General features: G+C 37.3%; 2 protein-coding genes across 2 annotated transcripts in view; one reads left to right on the top strand and one right to left on the bottom strand.

Annotated features, from left to right (window-relative positions):
* Positions 1 to 45: 45 nt before the first annotated feature.
* nudt15 (nudix (nucleoside diphosphate linked moiety X)-type motif 15) lies at positions 46 to 3,463 on the bottom strand. Its single transcript, XM_034010468.3, has 3 exons — positions 3,077 to 3,463; positions 1,540 to 1,736; positions 46 to 531 (listed from the first exon to the last, which is right to left on the bottom strand). The coding sequence occupies exons 1-3, from the start codon at positions 3,244 to 3,246 to the stop codon at positions 395 to 397; spliced, it is 504 nt and encodes a 167-aa protein (XP_033866359.1). The 5' UTR covers positions 3,247 to 3,463; the 3' UTR covers positions 46 to 394.
* A 1,884-nt stretch (positions 3,464 to 5,347) lies between these two features.
* Positions 5,348 to 18,787, top strand: part of LOC117407358 (succinate--CoA ligase [ADP-forming] subunit beta, mitochondrial) — a 35,346-nt gene continuing 21,906 nt past the window's right edge. The window contains exons 1-6 of the mRNA XM_034012314.3: positions 5,348 to 5,488; positions 7,275 to 7,455; positions 13,259 to 13,358; positions 15,645 to 15,807; positions 17,094 to 17,222; positions 17,505 to 17,643. Coding sequence (XP_033868205.1) covers positions 5,405 to 5,488; positions 7,275 to 7,455; positions 13,259 to 13,358; positions 15,645 to 15,807; positions 17,094 to 17,222; positions 17,505 to 17,643 — 796 coding nt within the window. The 5' untranslated portion in view covers positions 5,348 to 5,404. The remainder of the gene's footprint in view (positions 5,489 to 7,274; positions 7,456 to 13,258; positions 13,359 to 15,644; positions 15,808 to 17,093; positions 17,223 to 17,504; positions 17,644 to 18,787) is intronic.

The raw sequence follows: 18,787 nt of genomic DNA, 5'->3' as shown, positions 1-18,787 counted from the left end.
GCACATGCATAGAAAAAGTGGATGTAAAGATGAAAAATGTTCGTAATGAGCACAACACAAATGGGTCTACGTAGGAGTCAATACTCATGAAAAGTGTCATTTTTGGCTGTCGCTTCCCTTGTCCTTTTAAGATTCCACCATTAATACATAAGTTACCCATTACAAGGTTTATTGAATGGGGTTACAACTATACACTAATTGGTATTGAGACATCTGACTATATATCCACTATGATAATTCAATTCACATTACAGCATTTATTTAATTTAAAACAGCAGACACACAATGTATTTAACCTATAGGGACACATTAATAATGCATTAACATGTAGGTAAACACACTGGCCCACAATACATTAACCAGCACTTTGATGTATGAATACAGCCCAGGATATCTACTGTTGAGTTGGTGTTCCGCTGTGAGATGTTGAACAGTCTTTGAAAGGATGGTATCCTTGTTTTTTCAGGCAGGCTAAAGGCAGGAAAAGCTGGCTGTCTGGTGGGAAATCTTCCCATTTCATCCAGGTCCATCCTATTACAGAGAACATGTTTTAAGTTAATAGAAGAAAGATGCTGCTGAATTGCATATATCTTGGTGAACCATACAGACTGAGTATAAGAACAAAGACATGCAACTCAAATGTATGAAGTCGTCAGTGTAGGGAAACTTCCCAGTAGGCAAGCATAGGTCCAAATGGAAACAAGGTGCTTCAGATCAATTTAGTTGTCTGGTGTAAAATATTTACATAAAAGGAGAGCTTCAGATCAAGATATACTTGCTTCTCTTTATCCTCCTATACACACAAGTTATTTGTAACATAAAAATATATATTTTAACAACAAAAAAGTTTAAAAATGTTTCTGTATTCACCATTCACCAAGTATATGTCAGCACAGGTATTTGAAATGAAGATTATAACGGACATGGGATTTTACCTACTAATATATATATATATATATATATATACACACACACACAAATATACAATGGTTGAATGCATTGTATTTGCAGTAATGAACTTGCTTATTGCCATATTCTTATTTTTCTATGTGCACTGAATCCTTTGTTCATTTAAGGTATATTTTCCTACTTTGCCTTCAAGATTATATTGTTTAAAGATAGGATTCAATACACATGAAATTCATTTCTGCAACTATACTCTTTGGTAGGTCCATTGAAAGTGAAACCACTTCCACAGTAAATGTTTAATTTTTTCTTTCACCCAATCACTGACATGTAGAGAAAATTCCCATCTTCGAAAGCTTTGCCTTTTGTTATAGAGCTGGCATCAAATGAGTAAGTGTTCATGTAAATGAAGCGCCAACATAAATGAATTAATCTCCTGGCATGACCAACATTGCTTTGGTAGTGTCAATATATCTGCATGTGCTGCAGGACCCCAGTTTGGGAACCACTGTTCTAAAGCACATACTTTGTCCTCAGCAACTGAGAACTGGTCAAGTGACCAGAGCCACCCTGTACTGTATGTATTCCAAAGCATGTGCTTGAAAATGTGATTATATATACACACATCCATACCTTCATTCTTCTCAGGCTCTAAATTCACAGGTTCGGATGGGTAGCTTGTATCCACTTCTCCTCTCATTATTAAGGTGATATAGTGGTAATCTTCCTCTAATTTAATGGAGTTCACTACAGATGTGTAACAAACATTCTTCAGATGAAGCCCTGCTTCTTCTAGCACCTCCCTTTCAGCACACTCTTCCCAAGTTTCTCTGGAAAACAGAAGCTTACTTTTGTACAACTTTTTTTTTTTTTAAAGGGGATAGATTCAGCTGCTAAAGATTCAAAACTAGAAATACAAAACTCAAAATTCTTACTCAGGGACCTTATACAAATCTGCCCCAAATGTTAATTTTGATGACCAAATATTTTTCAGGGATATGGAGGTAATTTATGTGTGTATTATCTAAAATGAAAATGGAATAGGAAGAAATATTCATTTAAAAAACACAACTGAAGACATCACAAATAGGTCAATTCATTTTTTTTCTGGCTCAAGGGGCACTCTCATTTTTAAGGCAACCTGCATGATTCTTTATTCTATCACATGAAAAATATATATATCACAGAAATCCCAAGTAACATATTTTTACATTAATTAACGATTGCTTACAGCTTAAACACAGCTATAATTTTCAGGATGTAAAAGTCTTTTTTTTTTGGTACCAGTTTATGACAAAAACAAAAACAAACAAAAAATAGTATTTAATGACAAGTGTGGTGGAATTTTCTGCATACAACCGAGCAGGCACCGGTCCCGTACCGAGAGAACGATTGAGACAGAGACAAGTCGGAGCAACTCACATTTTATTAGTCTGCAGACTGGAGCATTCAACAAAGTAACACAGACTCTGCAAGCAACCGCAAAGAAAGCTCAAAATACACTAAGTCAAACAGTTCCTTATATAATCAGTTTTTGCACAGAGTTCATGACTTGTGGTAATTCCTATCCTCCTCATCAGCTCAAACCAACCTTGTGGTATTCTTGACACTGTTGTCTACCGACTTTTCTGATTGGTTGATTTTTCTAGTTGCTAGGGAGAGAGTGTCTGTGAGGTCCCACAAAGTTGATTCCCCCAATACAAGAATATTAGCTAAGTGACTGGGGAGAAAAGAGGAATTATCGCTGTCTCAAAATATTATCATTTGAGACAGTGTCCTATTCTCATGTCGCTGACTCATGCACTTCTCTGAAACAGGGCTGCTGACCCTTGGCCACATTCCAGTGTGTTAGTTCAACATTGTAAATCTAATACTATGTTAACATCAAACTTCATATAATATCATAATTCAGGTTATACAAATCACAGAGATCACCCAAACACATTAGATTAGAACTCTTCGTGCGATTATTCTATCATTCTTCTATCACACAAGAAGGAAAAAAAAACAAAACACTAAATACACAATTCTGCGTACAATAATTTACACACACCATTACTGGGAAACAACTCAAATAAACCTTTTGTTTTATTTGTTTCCTATTCTTCACGTTAATGATTATTATATAGTACATTATGATTATATACTGTATGCCCATTACATTCATTACCCGAATTCCAAGTGCCCTCCTGGAAGCTGGGAAGTTCCTTTTCCCATGGAACCTTTCCTTCTTCCCAACAGGACACAATTTGGATGCGAGCTGCTAGTAACAAGCACACCCACTCCAACCCCAGGACGCTTAGGAGGTCCAGATATAGAAGCGCCACTCGCCGGCTCCATAATTACATTAAAAAATAGCAGTCAGCTCAATTTCTATAAAACGTGTTAATTTCTCTCTAATATGGTACATTTAGTGTTTTCGTCTCCAGTAAAATCAACAACTTTGCCACAGTACTGTGTTGCACAGTCCTGAGTTTGGAAGCAATTTGACATAAAAGTAATCAAATCCTCCCACTCGCCTTGCTCTATGGGAGGTGTGCTTAATAAAAGAGACCGACCAATCCATAGCTTTACCTAATTTAAGGTTCCGCGCTTTTTATTTATTTTTTATAGATAAACTTCTAGCAACGTAAGTGATTTAATCTTTTGAAAGTTAAATGTATTAAGATAAATTAAAGTCATTCAAATACACAGGACTTACATATTTAATGTAGAAACCACAGTAAGTGCAACGAAATAACGAAAATCAGTTATGCCACTGGAAACGTTGCTATCAAACAGACATGGCTCAGTGAGCCATTGGCTGTAATACGGCTCTTTGGTTTCGTAACAAACACCTACTTCCTTGGATATTGTTGCTACGCGGTTCTAAACAATGTGGCGCTCTCGTTTTCTGCATAACTTTAAAAAAAAAACGAATTAAAAGTGGAGAAAAATCTTTCAAATCACGGGGTTAACAATCATTCGTGTATGTCTTGAAAACCAAAAACGTTTGAAACCTACGATGTCGATGCAAGTTTCTCGCTAAATTCACGCTCGGATTTTAGTATAATTTATTTGTTAAGTATATATAAACGATTTAAAATGTATTTTTAAGCAACAATAGTTGATAATATTAACGAAAAATACGTGGACTAGTTGACACCGATTTATTATTCTGCTGTACATTTTAACAGTTGTACTTCGTTGTTCTCTGTAGTATACAGTAATATAATAAAAACAATGAACATGATAAAATTACATGTCTACACACAAATAGTGGTGTTTATTTTTTGTTAGTAGCCTATTGTTCTGACAGTTTCCTACAAACCGGGATGTCTTGCCATTTAGGGACCAGCAATACATAAAATCGACTAACGAAACTGCAGTATACACGGATTTTCTATGCTGTCGGAGAATTTTTATTTTTACACTTGCAAAAACCATGCAAGGCTTTTTTTTGGTTGTTTGCTAACCAAATCAATACACTTGTCATATATAATCATCGACAGTCAATGTTGCTTTACATTTAGTAAACATACTTGTTCAATAAAACTGCGTCTGGTGAACGAGGCGCACTATCAGTGTCACATTCATGTTGATACGTAGCTGCAGTTTATTTCAGTAAGTGCACATACTCAGCAAGCCGTTTAAAGATGCCGAAATCTATAGAAATCACACCTAAATATCGTGCCAATGAGTTTGTCAGTGTCCATCCAGGTGACAAATACTAACTCGAGATCAACTAATATATATATATATATATATATATATATATATATATATATATATATATATATATATATATATATATATATATATATATATATTATTTATTAGTAGTACACAGACGTATTTGTAAAGTAAAATGGTGAGCCTACGTTTGTTTATTATTGATTGATGGCACTCTGGTGAGTTTGTGGAACTTCCTTCGAATTTGCAAGTGTACCAATTTATGCTTCCTGTAAAAACTAATTGTTATTCAATAGTACTGTTAGCATATCTTATAATGTGACACGAGGGCACTCAACTTTAGCCTTTTATTTTAATTAGCGGAATAACACTGATACGAATCCATCAATCATTCCTTTTCTTTAATCAAGTAAAACCCTTGAGAACAAATTCTCATTTGCAATGCTTGTTACCAAACTGCCTTTTAGAAAGTGGTACGTTTGTAGCCCAAAGTAATAATGGAATGTACGACAGAATGATGCGTGTTATTGTTACAATGTTTAGCTACAGTGATGTAAACACTAATGGTTGTGTATTATATAGCTTAGTATTTTGCTTAAAAACATCGTAAATATTTTAAAACTATTCAAAATATATCCAAATGCAATACCCGCACAAATGCCCAAACTAGCCCAAAAAATAGGCACCCGCCCAAAGCCATTTTTTCAAGCCCAACTGGGCGTGAACCCGCCCAATCTAGCAGCACTGTAATGCGCAGCCGCGGAATGCAATTTACTAACCTAGTGCGCAAGTGCATTGCCTGTAAAGTCTGTGCTCTGAGGTAAAGATGGCGACATCCCTTATTTGTGGCAGGGTCTCGGTGGGGCTGAGAAACTCCGGATCCAGGAGGGCGATCAGTGCCGCAGCCAAGGTACTAGGGATCAGGGGGAAAGGGACAGTGTCCCGTGTGAGGCATTAGGAGAGCTGAGTGTAGACAGCAAGGGCAATTATATAAAAACTGCTTTGAAACGAAGGGGTCAACTTGACATTACCATATTGACGATTGATAGTTCAGTTATCGAGTATTAATTTAAAATGGACAATCTATCGTTTCATGCCCCTGACAAGTTTCTGTTGTATATGTAATCATCTGTTTCTAAGAAATCATAGCAGTCCGACCTCTAGTCCTTGTTGCACACGGAGACTGATTGTGATTGTCCTTCAAACTAAGCTTCAGTAATATTCAACCCATTGTATCACTGCTGGGATATTTAACTGGGTAAGCCGGAATTACTGTATGAATGATGCAGTGGTAGAATTGAGGCCAAAAGAAGTTTATCTGATGTTGAAATTCGGGCAGTGATGCTTTTGATCCAAGATCGTCTCTTGCATCACACACTGCGGGAGAGGATATGCTGGTGTTACAAAGGGAGCCGGGGTTTGTTATGTTATAGTACAGTACACGGTAGTGGGTGAAAGGTCACGCTTGCCATGCAACGATAAGAAGTCATAAGGTTTGCTTATTGTTATTTATGAACCAAACCCTACCGGTGTAAGTGCATGTTATTGACAACTTAGCAGTCACATCCCGCAGATAAACAGCTTACAAAGTTACATTTGAAGCAGCAAATGCATATAATTTCCTTAACCTCAAATAATAATTAATTCACCTTGGATAAAAGTGTCTGTCAAATTATTAATAATAATAATAATAATAATAATAATAATAATAATAATAATAAATGCTTTTGCTGGCGGTATACAAATAATGCAACACCTGTCACTCTGATCTCCCAACCTAACCATATCAACTGTCCAGTGGTATTTATCTTATTTGGGGTCGTCTGGGTTTAAAATAGTGCTTGGAAATTTAAACTGAGAGCTGAGTAAAAACATTCAGTTTTAAAGTACTGATCACATTTAGCTTGAGAAATTTCCAAATACAAAAACAAACACATTCCCAAGAGTTTTTTTTATTTTTTATTTTGGGTCTACTAATACAAAAAACTAAAATTGTACACTTCTCTTTACTGTTAAGTGTAGAATGTTTTCAAAATAGTTTTGAATACCATGGCTGTAAAAAGCAGACATGTATTTAAAAAGTAAGCAAGTAAGCTGTCTTAAAATACCTCGTATGTTTGAACCAGCATATGACTTGCTGTGTGGGTACTGCTAAAACAATTAAACACAGTACATTTTTTTTTGTAAATTAAGAAAAATAGCAGGCTTTTTTATGGTACACCAGTGTACAGTGTTATGTATCATTTGACCTTTTCCACTTTTGGTCATGATTGATCAGGTAGAAGATTGTTCATACTTTCTGGAAGGGGTTGTGACTTGCGACTGATCGCTCTTTGACGGTTTAAAGATCGGGTGAAAAACAAACATTTTAACCTCCCCACCCCTGTAAAAATGCTGCTTTCTGCTGTTTAATATGGAACCACATATGCAGACCTGCAATAAGAGGTTTAAACTACCAGTATAGTTGTCCTAGATATAATGTTTGCCTCTGTCTGCCACTTTCCACTGCTATGCTGATCAGTCCTTAGTTGTAAGTCTGCTGTTCCCACTGTATGGTGTTCCTGTTGTATGTTTCAGTTTATTATCTGCCAAAGAAAAAGGAAACTAGATATAAAACAAAGCACTGCACTGTGGGGATTGACTGTGCTGGTTCAGCTCCATACAGTTCTATACAGTATTCTCTTTCTGTTTACCAGGTGCTTGGAGGAGCTTCAGGATTATTTGCTAGTCATGGATTCCAACAACAGCAGCAGCAGAGGGCCCTCTCACTGCATGAATACATGAGCATTGGGCTGCTGAAAGAGTCAGGCATCTCCGTACCCAAGGGAATGGTGGCAAGCTCCGCTGAAGAAGCCTATTCAGTTGCCAAAGAGATAGGTATGGTGGTTGCTTTTACCGGTTCGGTATGTGTAGCCATGCAAAGTGGTTTACAGTATAATATTGTGATGTGTTCTTTTTAATAGTGTTCTGTATTACAAGAAGACATTTTGAGTAGTTTATCTTTTGTGCATTCTTGCCAATAAGTTCCCATACAGATAATAATTTGCAATTAAAATCCTCCCATCTCCTTCCTTCCTTGTTTGCAGACTGTTTATAGAACTTTTTTTTTAATATTGTTTACCAAAGATCAGATCAGTGTCTGTAAAGGTTTTAGTCGATGAAAGGGGAAGACACAGAGTGTCACTCAAACAAAATGTACTTACTAACAGGGGAAAATGAAATCTTTGATATCTAGTAGCACAGTTATCTGAATGTATAATTTTCTTATTCATTTATTTTTAATTTAGAGTGACCAATTAATATTATTTATTTTTCCCCCCAATTTGGAATGTCCAATTATGTTTTTTCTCCTCACCGCGGCGGGTCCCCACACAGCACAGACGTTCTGAGGGTGTGTGAGCGTCCTCCAATCTCACAAGCCTAAAACCAGGATTGCTTTTACGCTGAGCAATCCAGAGTAGAGGTGGGCGGGCTACCGATCCCGGAGAACAGAGATCAGCCCTGCATTTTATCCACTCTGAATGTGCTCGATCTCTGGCCAGTAAGGTTCGCTTTTGCACAATGAGGAGAAGGACTCCCTTCCGGTTTCCCATCCCTCATCCAGGGAGCGTCAGAGCCAATGTGACGCCCCCTTCGGAGTCCCCAGCAAAGTTCGGCCTCTTTGCACAGCCTGGACATGAACTGACGCCGTCCAAGCTGTGTGACTCATCCTGCACTCCCAGCAGCAGTACTTTGACTGGATGAGACACTCGGGGACCCCCTGAATCTGTACCATTTCTACAAATCTGGCAGTTGAACACTTTGCTTCGTAAGAAATTGTAGGTTTGTACTGCTGGTGTTGACTTTCGGTTCCCTAACATGTATAGCAATGATCAAATGCATATCAGAACTATTCTAATAGTTTGAGAGTTTTACTCATTATGGGCAAAATTCCTCACTTCTCAGAAGCAATACACATGACTGGGAAATAAAGGCTGCAGTCATCCTGTGCGAATGTTCTTTTATAATAGTAAATAATGCATAGGATAGAATGAGAAATATTCAGCCATCACAGTATGCAGAAGCTGTGCGAGTTTGCCTTGAGTTGTTAGCACGGTAGCTCTCCTTGCTAAAAAGTACTGCAGTATTTTGCATGCAGTCGCTCCCCTGTTTATTTTTGCAAATCTACCGGGTATCAGTAAAACGGTGCTCAGCCAAACCTGTTTAGGGATGTATGTTGCCATAGTTTAGGGTGTGAAACAGTATTTATTTCATTTCATTATGATTCTCTCAATCACCTTTGGTATTGCCACAATGTGTATAGCTGTGATTGTTTTAACCTAATTTCATATATCCGTAACACTTACAGCGTGTTTATGCTTTAATCGTAGGGAGCTCCCTCTTCACTCTCTTGTTATGACACCCTTGAGATCGTGTCATTAAAGCTCTTTTGATCGTTCGCTCAAACCTCAGTTGTGGAACGCCAAGGTCCTTGTTGATCACAAAAATAGCACGGTCCTTGTTGCTTGTATCTGAGTGAATGTTGAAATGGCTGCTTCATAAACCTGCTGCAGATTTACAACACACTGGCCCGCTCAGTAATCATCACGGAGAGGCTTAACATGCTCAAATATCTCTTGTTATATTATATCTGTATTTAATATGAGGGCCCATAAAGGAGGGGAATGTAATTAAGTGAGTCTAATCCCATAAATACACCCCATCTTCAAACTGGGCATCTCAGAACCATTTGTATTGAAAATTCTACTAGTGGCAAGAACAGGGTTCCAAATGTGTGCTGTGCGGTGTGGCATTTTAGCTCAGGAAGGACTTATGTCAAACGTCCTGAATAGATTTTATTTACATTCTTTGATTCTCTTCTGTTTATATATAAAATAAGATGTTTAACTCTGTAATGCACACTTATTTTTTAAAATATCATAAACATTTGAGAATCTGTAACTTGTTCTATGATTTAATTAACAAAACTGAATGCATTTGTTCTTAGTGTTCAGTATACTGTGAATTAAATAGTTCCTGGGAATATCCCTGTATAAATAACATCTTCTGAAACACCTCAGTTAGTTGCAATACACCATGGCTCTTCAACTAGTTTTTAAGGGGGCCAGATTGTAAAAAAGTTAGCAGTAGGTGTGCCAGAAGCATTTTACTCAGCACATTTTTAAGCAATATAATAAATATGATATAAGTTAACGTAATGTTAGTATATTGAACAAGACTTAGACATTTTACCATATGAATAGTACTTTAATAATAGAACAGTGTGAGCATTTAAGGGATTATCATTCCAAACATTTTTAAATCTATGTGACATATTAATAGTATAACAGTCTGAGAGCGAGAACTTAATGTGGTTGTAAGGAAGGTAATTTGACTGAAAAAAATAGTAAAAATGTACAGAAAAAACTTTCATCACACAATATGTGAATGTGCCACTTAAAACAAATAAACGTGTGTCTTTGTTTCTATTCCATCTCTGACACAAAAATGAACACTTGGATAAGTTAAAAACAAACCGATTAGTCCCATGGAAAGGGATAACAGTAGCTTATGGGAAATCAATGTTTTCATGTTTCTACTTTTGTTAATTTCCCAACTAATGACATTTGATGTTTCTGACCTAACTGTTAATCTTCTTTTGTATACTATTTAATGAGTCTCAAAAAACAATGGATTAGGAAAATAAAGCTACATTAATGTAAGCATGTTAAACTGACATTTATTTAAACTGACAGTGGAAATGGCTGCGTGAGTCACGCTGAGTGACTTAGTGACTTGAAAGAGGTGGTGTGATGCACACGCTGCTTTGACGGATACAAAAATAAGACGCACGTCTAACTCGCACATTGATTTACAATGTTAATGTTTTTTTTATTTTGTTTTTTACTTTTTCTTTTTATTTGAGTTGATTTTGATTTTTGCTGACTGTTGGTGGGCCACTTGGTTGTCCCTTGCAGGCCGGGCGTGGCCCGCGGGCCGGACGTTGAAGAGCCCGGCAATAAACCATGAAAGCCGGTAAAGATTGCAGTTTATACAGCAAAAGTTACCCAGCCCTATTCGAGCAACAGGTTCATGCTCTCAGTCGAGCTTCTTTTTATAGGGCTTATACTCCCGTTTGCTGCTGTTCTTCAGTGACTGTCCAAAAATAACCTAGCTGTTCATGGTTATCTATTCCTGTCCTGACCTGATCTTTGAAATGGGATACCCTTATTTACTTGGTTTGGAAGTGCATATGAAGGCAGCTTGACCAGTAGTGCTGTACTTTTTAAATACTTTACTTTTCTTCACTTATTAGGTATCTCAGTTCTGCCTTTTTGTCTGATAGTGGCTTATTCTTACTTCTATATTATTTTTTTAATGTCAGTGTGGCAAAGTGATTTGCAGTGCGCAGGTGTAGAAGTAACGACAAACAAGTGATTTCAATGTCCAAACAATGCTTTATTTGGAGCGGAGGTTTATTGTAATTCCAGGTCTTTCGTAACCACAAATAATAATCCCAGGCAATACACAGCAATGTAGTCCTATGTCGGACCTGGTCCGACATTGCAATTTTCCCTTTCCGGTCCACCACAGAAATAACACGGACATAAACAAACAAGATATCTGCTTCTGCATCCAGCGTTCAAAGAATATCACAGACTTTTGCAGAGCTTTTTTTATATGTTATAGTAATAAAATAATAACTTGGATCGCATTATTGAGGAGTTTGGTGATAAAACGAGTGATCAGGAGATGATTTATTGGTATGCACTACTATGTAGAGGTATGTGAAAAATACAGCGAACAAGGGGTGGGGCGGGGCTGGAGATGCAGTACTGAGTGTCCTGTTGATATGCAGTGCCTTTTAAACCTGTTTTACTGTGAAAAAAAATACTTTTAAACAGCGCATCTAAAATAAACTGCACGTGTGAAAATAAATTGGACCTTGCGCGGAATAAATGGACCGCTAAGGGTTAATGTACCGCAGCTGTGCCCCTTTTCTAGATGGCTGACTTCCACCTAACCCTGGGAATAAATTGTCAGGCCATCCAGTCCAGGGCACTCTGTTCCCTTTAAACAGCGCCCTCACAGGTCAGGAGGGAGATTTATCACCAAGAATCATTCTCTGTCACAATCAGTTACAAAGTTATTTTCAACCCTCCTGAGGGAAATATTCCATAAAAACTTTTCCACAGTTTAGGAGCAGTTCAGTTATTGGTTTCTTGAATTGTGATGAAGTCACTACTGTATGCTGCAATGTCTGATTTGTATCTTGACCCTAGAATACTGTCAGTTTAAACGACACGTGGCGATTGCTTTAGAATGTCTACAGTTGCCTGATGTGGTTTTTCTCTTTTAATAATCATATTTTCACTCGAAATAAATTTGGCATGGTCCACTTGCTTGTTTGCCACTAGTATGGGAAATCTTATGTGCAGATAGTGTCTGTCCAGATGTCTGTCTGTCTGTCTGTCTGTCTGTCTGTGTCTGTCTGTCTGTCAAACTGTACATGGTGATCACAAAAACTGCATTTTTATCATGCACTCCAAGTCTCTTGTAGATGTTCTGGATTGCTTTTGGCTATAATGTGATCCACTCATACAATATATCTTTTGAGGTGTGTGATAATGAGGATCCTCTCTAGGTGTGTTCATTGTTTTTCTTTTTCCTTTGCGCTGCACTTGTATATTATTTTAACACTTGTTATTGTTGATCTTGGACTTCATTTTGCACCTCACTACTTGATAAATTAATCCAGCGCTACTTGCTTTTGCTCGTGTCTTAAACATCTTGCAAAACTATTGAGGTAAAAGAAGGGGTAATATGTACAGAATAATATCTGAAGCCTACTGCCAAAATGTGACTGTCTTACTGTGCATTGTTGTGAATGATTTAGATTTACCATTTAAACTACGTTTTAATCAAGTTGTTTACAACCAGACCATACGCGCTGAAGCATGTAGCCCTAATTGAATTATTTGTGCTGTATTGCGTCATACCTCTGTGATGGAAAATTCTGAGCATATAGCTTTGGAAAGGTTCTGTATTATCCTGAGACAGTTCAAACTGAAGATCCAGTGAAAACACAGCAATACAGTGTGCAAGAGCAAAAGCTGGGAAGGATTCTTTTGTTAACCCGTCATACAGACTACTTGTAGTTCAACTACCAGATAAACCCAGATTTTTGCTATTAGGAACTGGTAAACCATACCTTTTATTGTTGTACATTTTAAATCTTCAAATTACAAATGTATAATATTTTCCTTTTTTTTTTTAATCTAGACAGTCTTGTAGCTTTGTCTTTATTTCTGTAATACAGTCAAACTGTTATCCGAACAGCCCCTTGGTAACCTGTCTTGTGTGGTCTTCTGCCCTGTTGTCATTAACCCCTTAAGTGCCATTGTCCTAATTTGAGGACAGCCTACTTTGTAATTTTTTTCTTATTTGGATTCAGACATAAATCTCTGGTATTTAAAGAACAGTGCAGTACTGTATGTTATTTATGTAAAGGTAAATAAATATAAATAAAGGATTTATTTTATCATTTTTAAACTTTGCAACATTCTGTAGAAGTGACCTTTGAAATCCCCACAGTAAGATACAAAACACTTTTTTGTCTAATTTTTTTTTAAAAGTGCATTACGACAGAAAGTTTGCAATACAAAGTTGTTCTCCAATACAATGTGGTTTTTATTTGTAGGTTCCAAGGATCTGGTAGTGAAGGCACAAGTCTTGGCTGGTGGCAGAGGAAAAGGCACATTCGAAGGAGGCTTGAAGGGAGGAGTCAAGATTGTTTTCTCGTGAGTGACTTTTTATAGGCCCTCAGGTTTTAAAATCCATTGCTACTTCTTCCTTTAGTAACAGTGTTCAACTTTAAGTATTTTAGTTCACAACCCAGAAAAACTGCACCCCTGGAGCAACACTAACAGGATAATTGATCGTGGAGACAGTTTGTGACCAGAGCCAAAACATTTTAGCTGAGGGTGCCCGAAATATTATCGGCATGTGTGTGTGCTTTGAAACCCCAGTTTTCCCTGAGCTTTGTTTGGTAGGGGCATTGGAGGTGGGCAACTATTGTCAGAGAAAATATATGAAGCCTTGATTGCAGCAATAAAATGTATAACACTACACTGGAGAGCTGATGTCAGCATATATTTTAAACTTAACAATCACGCTGAACCTTTTGATTGAGTATGGGTAGCTCAGATGGAATGGCTGGAGAGCAGAGGATTCACTTGTCTGCTTTGGGCTGGGCGTGTGGGTCTGGGGTCTGGCCATTATTGGCATGGGACAAATCCTTGCACATGGCTTGAAACTTGCACTAGAGAGTGGCACAGGAATGAAACTTGAGTTCTGTCCCATCCTGTCTCATCAGAAATGTTCCTGTCCCATCCCATCCCGTGAAAAAAAATTAAATGTAATTATTGTTCTTTTCCTGTCCCACCAGAATTGTTCCCGTCCCGTACTGTTCCGTACATATAATTTGTTTGCATTCCTGTCCCATCCAGTCTTGTTGAAAAATGTCCTGTCCCGTGATATTTAAGAAAAAGAGAAGAGACTGATTTCTTTTAACCTCTCGCTGTATGACATACCTTTCAAGCAGGATATTTTTTGGGTTGCCCATTTTTTCTTGTGTTTTTCATTCTCATCCTGTTCCCAGCTGAATGTTTTAAATTTCATTCATTACTGCCGTATTACCGATTACAAGAATAACAAGAACCACACAAACCAACTGCAACTGTTTTATTATGCATAATGTGTTGACAATAGAAAAAAGAAAACATTTCAGGGACACAGTCTTGAGTTTCACTCCAACTGAACTCCCTATAAGTTTAATTGATCCAATTATTTGCTGAGGTTGACATATTTAAAATCACTTTAGGTATTTTACAGTTTTACTGTAAATGTTAGTTGCAATCGACGATGGCAAGATGCAGTGGGGTTGAATTGAATGGGTGGGCCAGTACACATCACTAAATGGGGTGTGTCAATTAAAATGAGTGTCGTTGATACGCGGGTTATAGTGTCTGTCTTGGTAAATACATGGATACCCAGAAATCTGAGAGTGCATTTGATTGGTTTAATTTTATAACATCTCATATTGATTGGTTTAATATTACAGTTCTTGTAGCTCGTCTGACAAACTAAAGTTTGGTACTGTACTGCTCTTCCCACAGCCTTCAGTTTCGCTCCCGTTCGTTCCTGTGAGATTTATAACTTTATTCCCGGTCCCACCCGTTCCTGCCAGTTTAATTTCCGTTTCCATCCATTCCCACAAACATAAAGAGAAATGTATTCCCGTCCCGCAGGAGTCCCGTCCTAATGTCACTCTCTACCCTGCACCCAGTCCTGGGTTTCAGAACTAACTTTTAAATGATGAGACAGGAGTTTGATGTCAAATTGTTCCTCCCTTAGAGCTGCATGTTAGTCAGGTGTGACTTATTCATGTTATGATGAGAATTGCGTTCCGTTAATCCAGTTTAACAGGGGTCTGTGTTCAAACTCTTGGCACTTGGTCATTTCAATAATATACCTAAACGAGAGAGAGCTCTGTTATTGTACATACATGTACAATAACAGTACAGAGTGGTGAATTACGGTTCTGTCTTATCTTTTGATTTTTTGATTTCATGGTTTTGTTTCATGATACAGGATGTAAGTCAGGTTTCTTATTGTGTTTTATATGGAATGAATTGATAGTAGTAGGTGAGTAGTGGCAGTAGTACCAAAGCTATTGAGAAGCAGGTGGATAGATTCTAAAAGTCAAAGTGATTTTTCCAGAGACTATGTTCAGGAATTGTTATAATGGGGAAAATATAATCCTGTGGTTTGAATATAATATCCTGGTAAATTAGGATGGATAAAAAGCTTGAAACTAAAAGATATTGCTTTGCGTTACCATGCCGTCTTGTTTGTTTGCCATGTTAAACTGCTAATGAGACGTAGGGCATTTTGGTGTAAAGCCTTGGTTATTTCTTCTTTTAAGCACAAAATTGTTATTACAACACAAGCCACCGAATATATCTGTGCCAATTTACATGACAAGAAACCCAGGTTTGGAAAATGACTTAATTCTTTATTTTCAGCCCTGAAGAAGCCAGAGATGTTTCCAGCAAAATGATTGGGAAGAAGTTATTTACAAAGCAGACAGGGGAGAAGGGCAGAATATGCAACCAGGTGTTTATCTGTGAGCGCAGGTACCCAAGACGGGAGTACTACTTCGCAATCACAATGGAAAGGTCCTATCAAGTGAGTGCTTGCACATTTTGTAGTTGTATCCGTAGCTTTACTCTATGTAGTCTCATTTTTATTCAGATTTCAATGACAAAATGTATTAACATTTTCATCTGATGCCTGTAGTCTGTTTTGGCCACACTTCATGGAAAAGTCCCGGTTATTGCCACTAGATGGCACATTAGTAAAGAAAACTGTTTTTTAAAATGTTGTTTCAGATCTGCTTTTGTAGAGCTCCTTTACAGTAAGACCTTAAGCACTGTATGCTTTTTTTGTTAATTTGTTTTTTTAGTTTTCTAACTTTATCAAAGCAAACTAATGGCAGTAATTAAGAGTAAGCCATTATGTGCTCTTCAATGTCACACATTTTATGTACAGCTGTGAACAGGTACACTTCTCTTGCTTGTCTGTTGTGATGCAGATTTGCGTGTACATAATTCAATTTCTCAAATATATGCAGTGTTTTATGTGGTACATGTATTCCCTGCTGGTGAAAATTACACTTTACCTTTAGTTTTATATTATCCACTGAGAACCATGGGGCTATAGTTTCAATGTGTCTACTCCAGTCTTTAACTCCTATTTTGTGGATAGAGAAAAAATAAAACAAACAAAAAAAACACCTGTTAATATGACAAAGCCAGAACCAAACAACTAGGTAATATAACACAAGTCTCCCAAGCACCCTCAAGTTGTTTGTTTCTCATTTGGTAACATTAAAATGATTTTTTTTTTTAAAGAAAAAAATAAACAGGAGTTAACTGATGTATAATGGAAATGTGGACCATTGTGTTTTCCCTCTATGTTCATTAATCATTGAGTGAGGGGAGACCTAAACACAGAGGGATGATGGTCCCGAGCTTACTACAAATGTATTATTTTTTCAGTTACCCACCAAGAACCATTGTTTTATTTTTATACCGTATGGAATTAACCATTTACTTCAGATGATAGATTTCATGAAGTCATGTGTTTTTGTTTCACAATTAGGTGTTGCTGTGGAGAGCTTGGTGTCACTGCTACAAGTGGACATTCAAAAATATGCTTTAGAACACCCAACACGAGTAGTATAAAGACACATTTCCATATAAATACATATTTATTTGTGGCACCTGAGATTTGCTAAATTCATTTATTACCTTCAGCATCCCAGATTCCCCTTTCTCGGATATGGCTTTCTAGTCGCTTGTTTTAAGATTCTGCCTCTTCTGGTAGATGCTGTAATGTTTAAGACAAGTCAATACTGTGGTGTGCATGCCATTCACATATCAGTCATGTTGTCTTTGAATTTCCATTTAAAGGGCCCAGTTTTAATAGGAAGCTCTCAGGGGGGTGTCAATATAGAAGACGTAGCTGCAGAAAATCCTGAGGCCATCATCAAGGAACCAATTGATATTGTTGAAGGCATCAAGGTGGAACAAGCTGTCAAGGTATTGTATTCAATGAGAAAGGTGCATAAATGAAAAGGCTCACCTTAATAGTGATGAGCAGGATTCTAAATACAGACCTGCTTTGATCAGATAGACAAGTTAGAAGACCAGTATTGAGAATTAAAATTAGTCCAGGGAGACTAGCATACAATTCAAATAACTTTTTTTAAACTAGATCCTCTTTAATAGAAAGCTTAACAGTTTGGTCAGTGTGTGGGTGTGTGTTTTAGGGGTTCAAGCTCATTATTTGCGGTTCATATTGATCCACTGTCTGTACTGCAGGTCGCACAAAAAATGGGATTCCCGCCTAACTTGATCAACGAGGCTGCAGAAAACATGATCAAGCTGTACAATTTATTCCTGAAGTATGACGCTTCCATGTTGGAGATCAACCCCATGGTGGAAGACTCTTCTGGAAGCGGTACTGTGTCTTTCTATCAGTGAGATTTAAACTGCTTTTATATACCAGGATGCGGCTTCCAAAAGGCCTTTCACCTCAGGAGGCCTGGGCTAGAACCTGGCTGAGGTCACGCATGATATGTGTTAGGTGGTCTCAAGAGGACATTAGTCCACACAGTGTTTCTCTGCTTGAGACTGAATGACAGGGATTGTTCAGGTCAGTATGTATGTGTGGTTGGTTCCAGAATTGACTTATATTTAGTAGGTGTGGCTAAAGTAACATTACCACATGATTTGAATTCAGTCACAGAACTTAGGACACTCAAGACAAGCTCAAAGCCAGGTACAGGCAGATTTAGAGAAAAATGAGAACAGAACCTAGAACCACTTAGAATAATTGTGAATGCCATAAAAGTAAAAACAAAATATGAATGAAAGGATATTCTAAATAGAAAATGCAAGGTCCCAGGTAAATGTCTGTTTAAGAATCTTCCCCTCCAATTTTGATTGACTACTTCCTTTGTAGGAAACAAGAACAGTGTTTCCACCTTGGGTACCTGGTTCATGACACTATCATAAAAACATCTTCATTTTTTTCCCCCCACAGTTTACAAGCCTACATTTATTTTTTTCTCAAAATCTCCTGTTTATTTTGATAGAACAGCTTTTGTGCTTCTAAGGCATAACTGTTAGCAGAGAAATTCTAAACACGTTTTAAAGAATTATAAACGTGTACAGTGAGCCTAAGCTCTTATTTCACGTTTGAAATTCCTGAAGTTGTAACAGAGATAAGCAGTACATATACAAAATAATATTGCCTTTGCAGTAGCAGTTAGTTACCTTTAGGGGGCAAAAGGGGTCTTGTGTCTGGGTAAGTAATTCTCAAGCTTCCAGCCCTCCTGACTAATGTTTGGTTTGCAGGCTACCTGAGTGATCACATGTAAAAGGCAAACCGGAACAAGCCTTTTGGGAAGAATAACAATCAAGTTTGCCTCATGGCAACTCATAAACCAATATGACAACATTATCTGTACTCTGCCTTAGTCAGGTTGCTAAAATTCATTTATTTTATTACCATTTTTTTTAGAAGGTTTAAAAATATATATATCTTGGTATTTAAATGAGCAAGCAGCCTTTTTAGGTAGCCCTAAATGTTTCCATTTTTT

Source organism: Acipenser ruthenus, chromosome 8 (genome assembly GCF_902713425.1).
Source record: "Acipenser ruthenus chromosome 8, fAciRut3.2 maternal haplotype, whole genome shotgun sequence".
NCBI lineage: Eukaryota > Metazoa > Chordata > Actinopteri > Acipenseriformes > Acipenseridae > Acipenser > Acipenser ruthenus.
Note: the sequence above shows the minus strand (reverse complement) of the source record. Positions and strands in the feature narration are given on the sequence as shown.

What these genes read in the sequence shown, in the direction of transcription:
- nudt15 (XM_034010468.3), bottom strand. Translation starts at nt 3,246, where the DNA reads ATGGAGCCGGCGAGTGGCGCTTCTATATCTGGACCTCCTAAGCGTCCT. An exon ending in GGAGGGCACTTGGAATTCGG is followed by an intron (nt 1,737 to 3,076) that starts GTAATGAATGTA and finishes TCTGTTTTCCAG; the next exon opens with AGAAACTTGGGAAGAGTGTG. An exon ending in AGAGCCTGAGAAGAATGAAG is followed by an intron (nt 532 to 1,539) that starts GTATGGATGTGT and finishes TCTCTGTAATAG; the next exon opens with GATGGACCTGGATGAAATGG.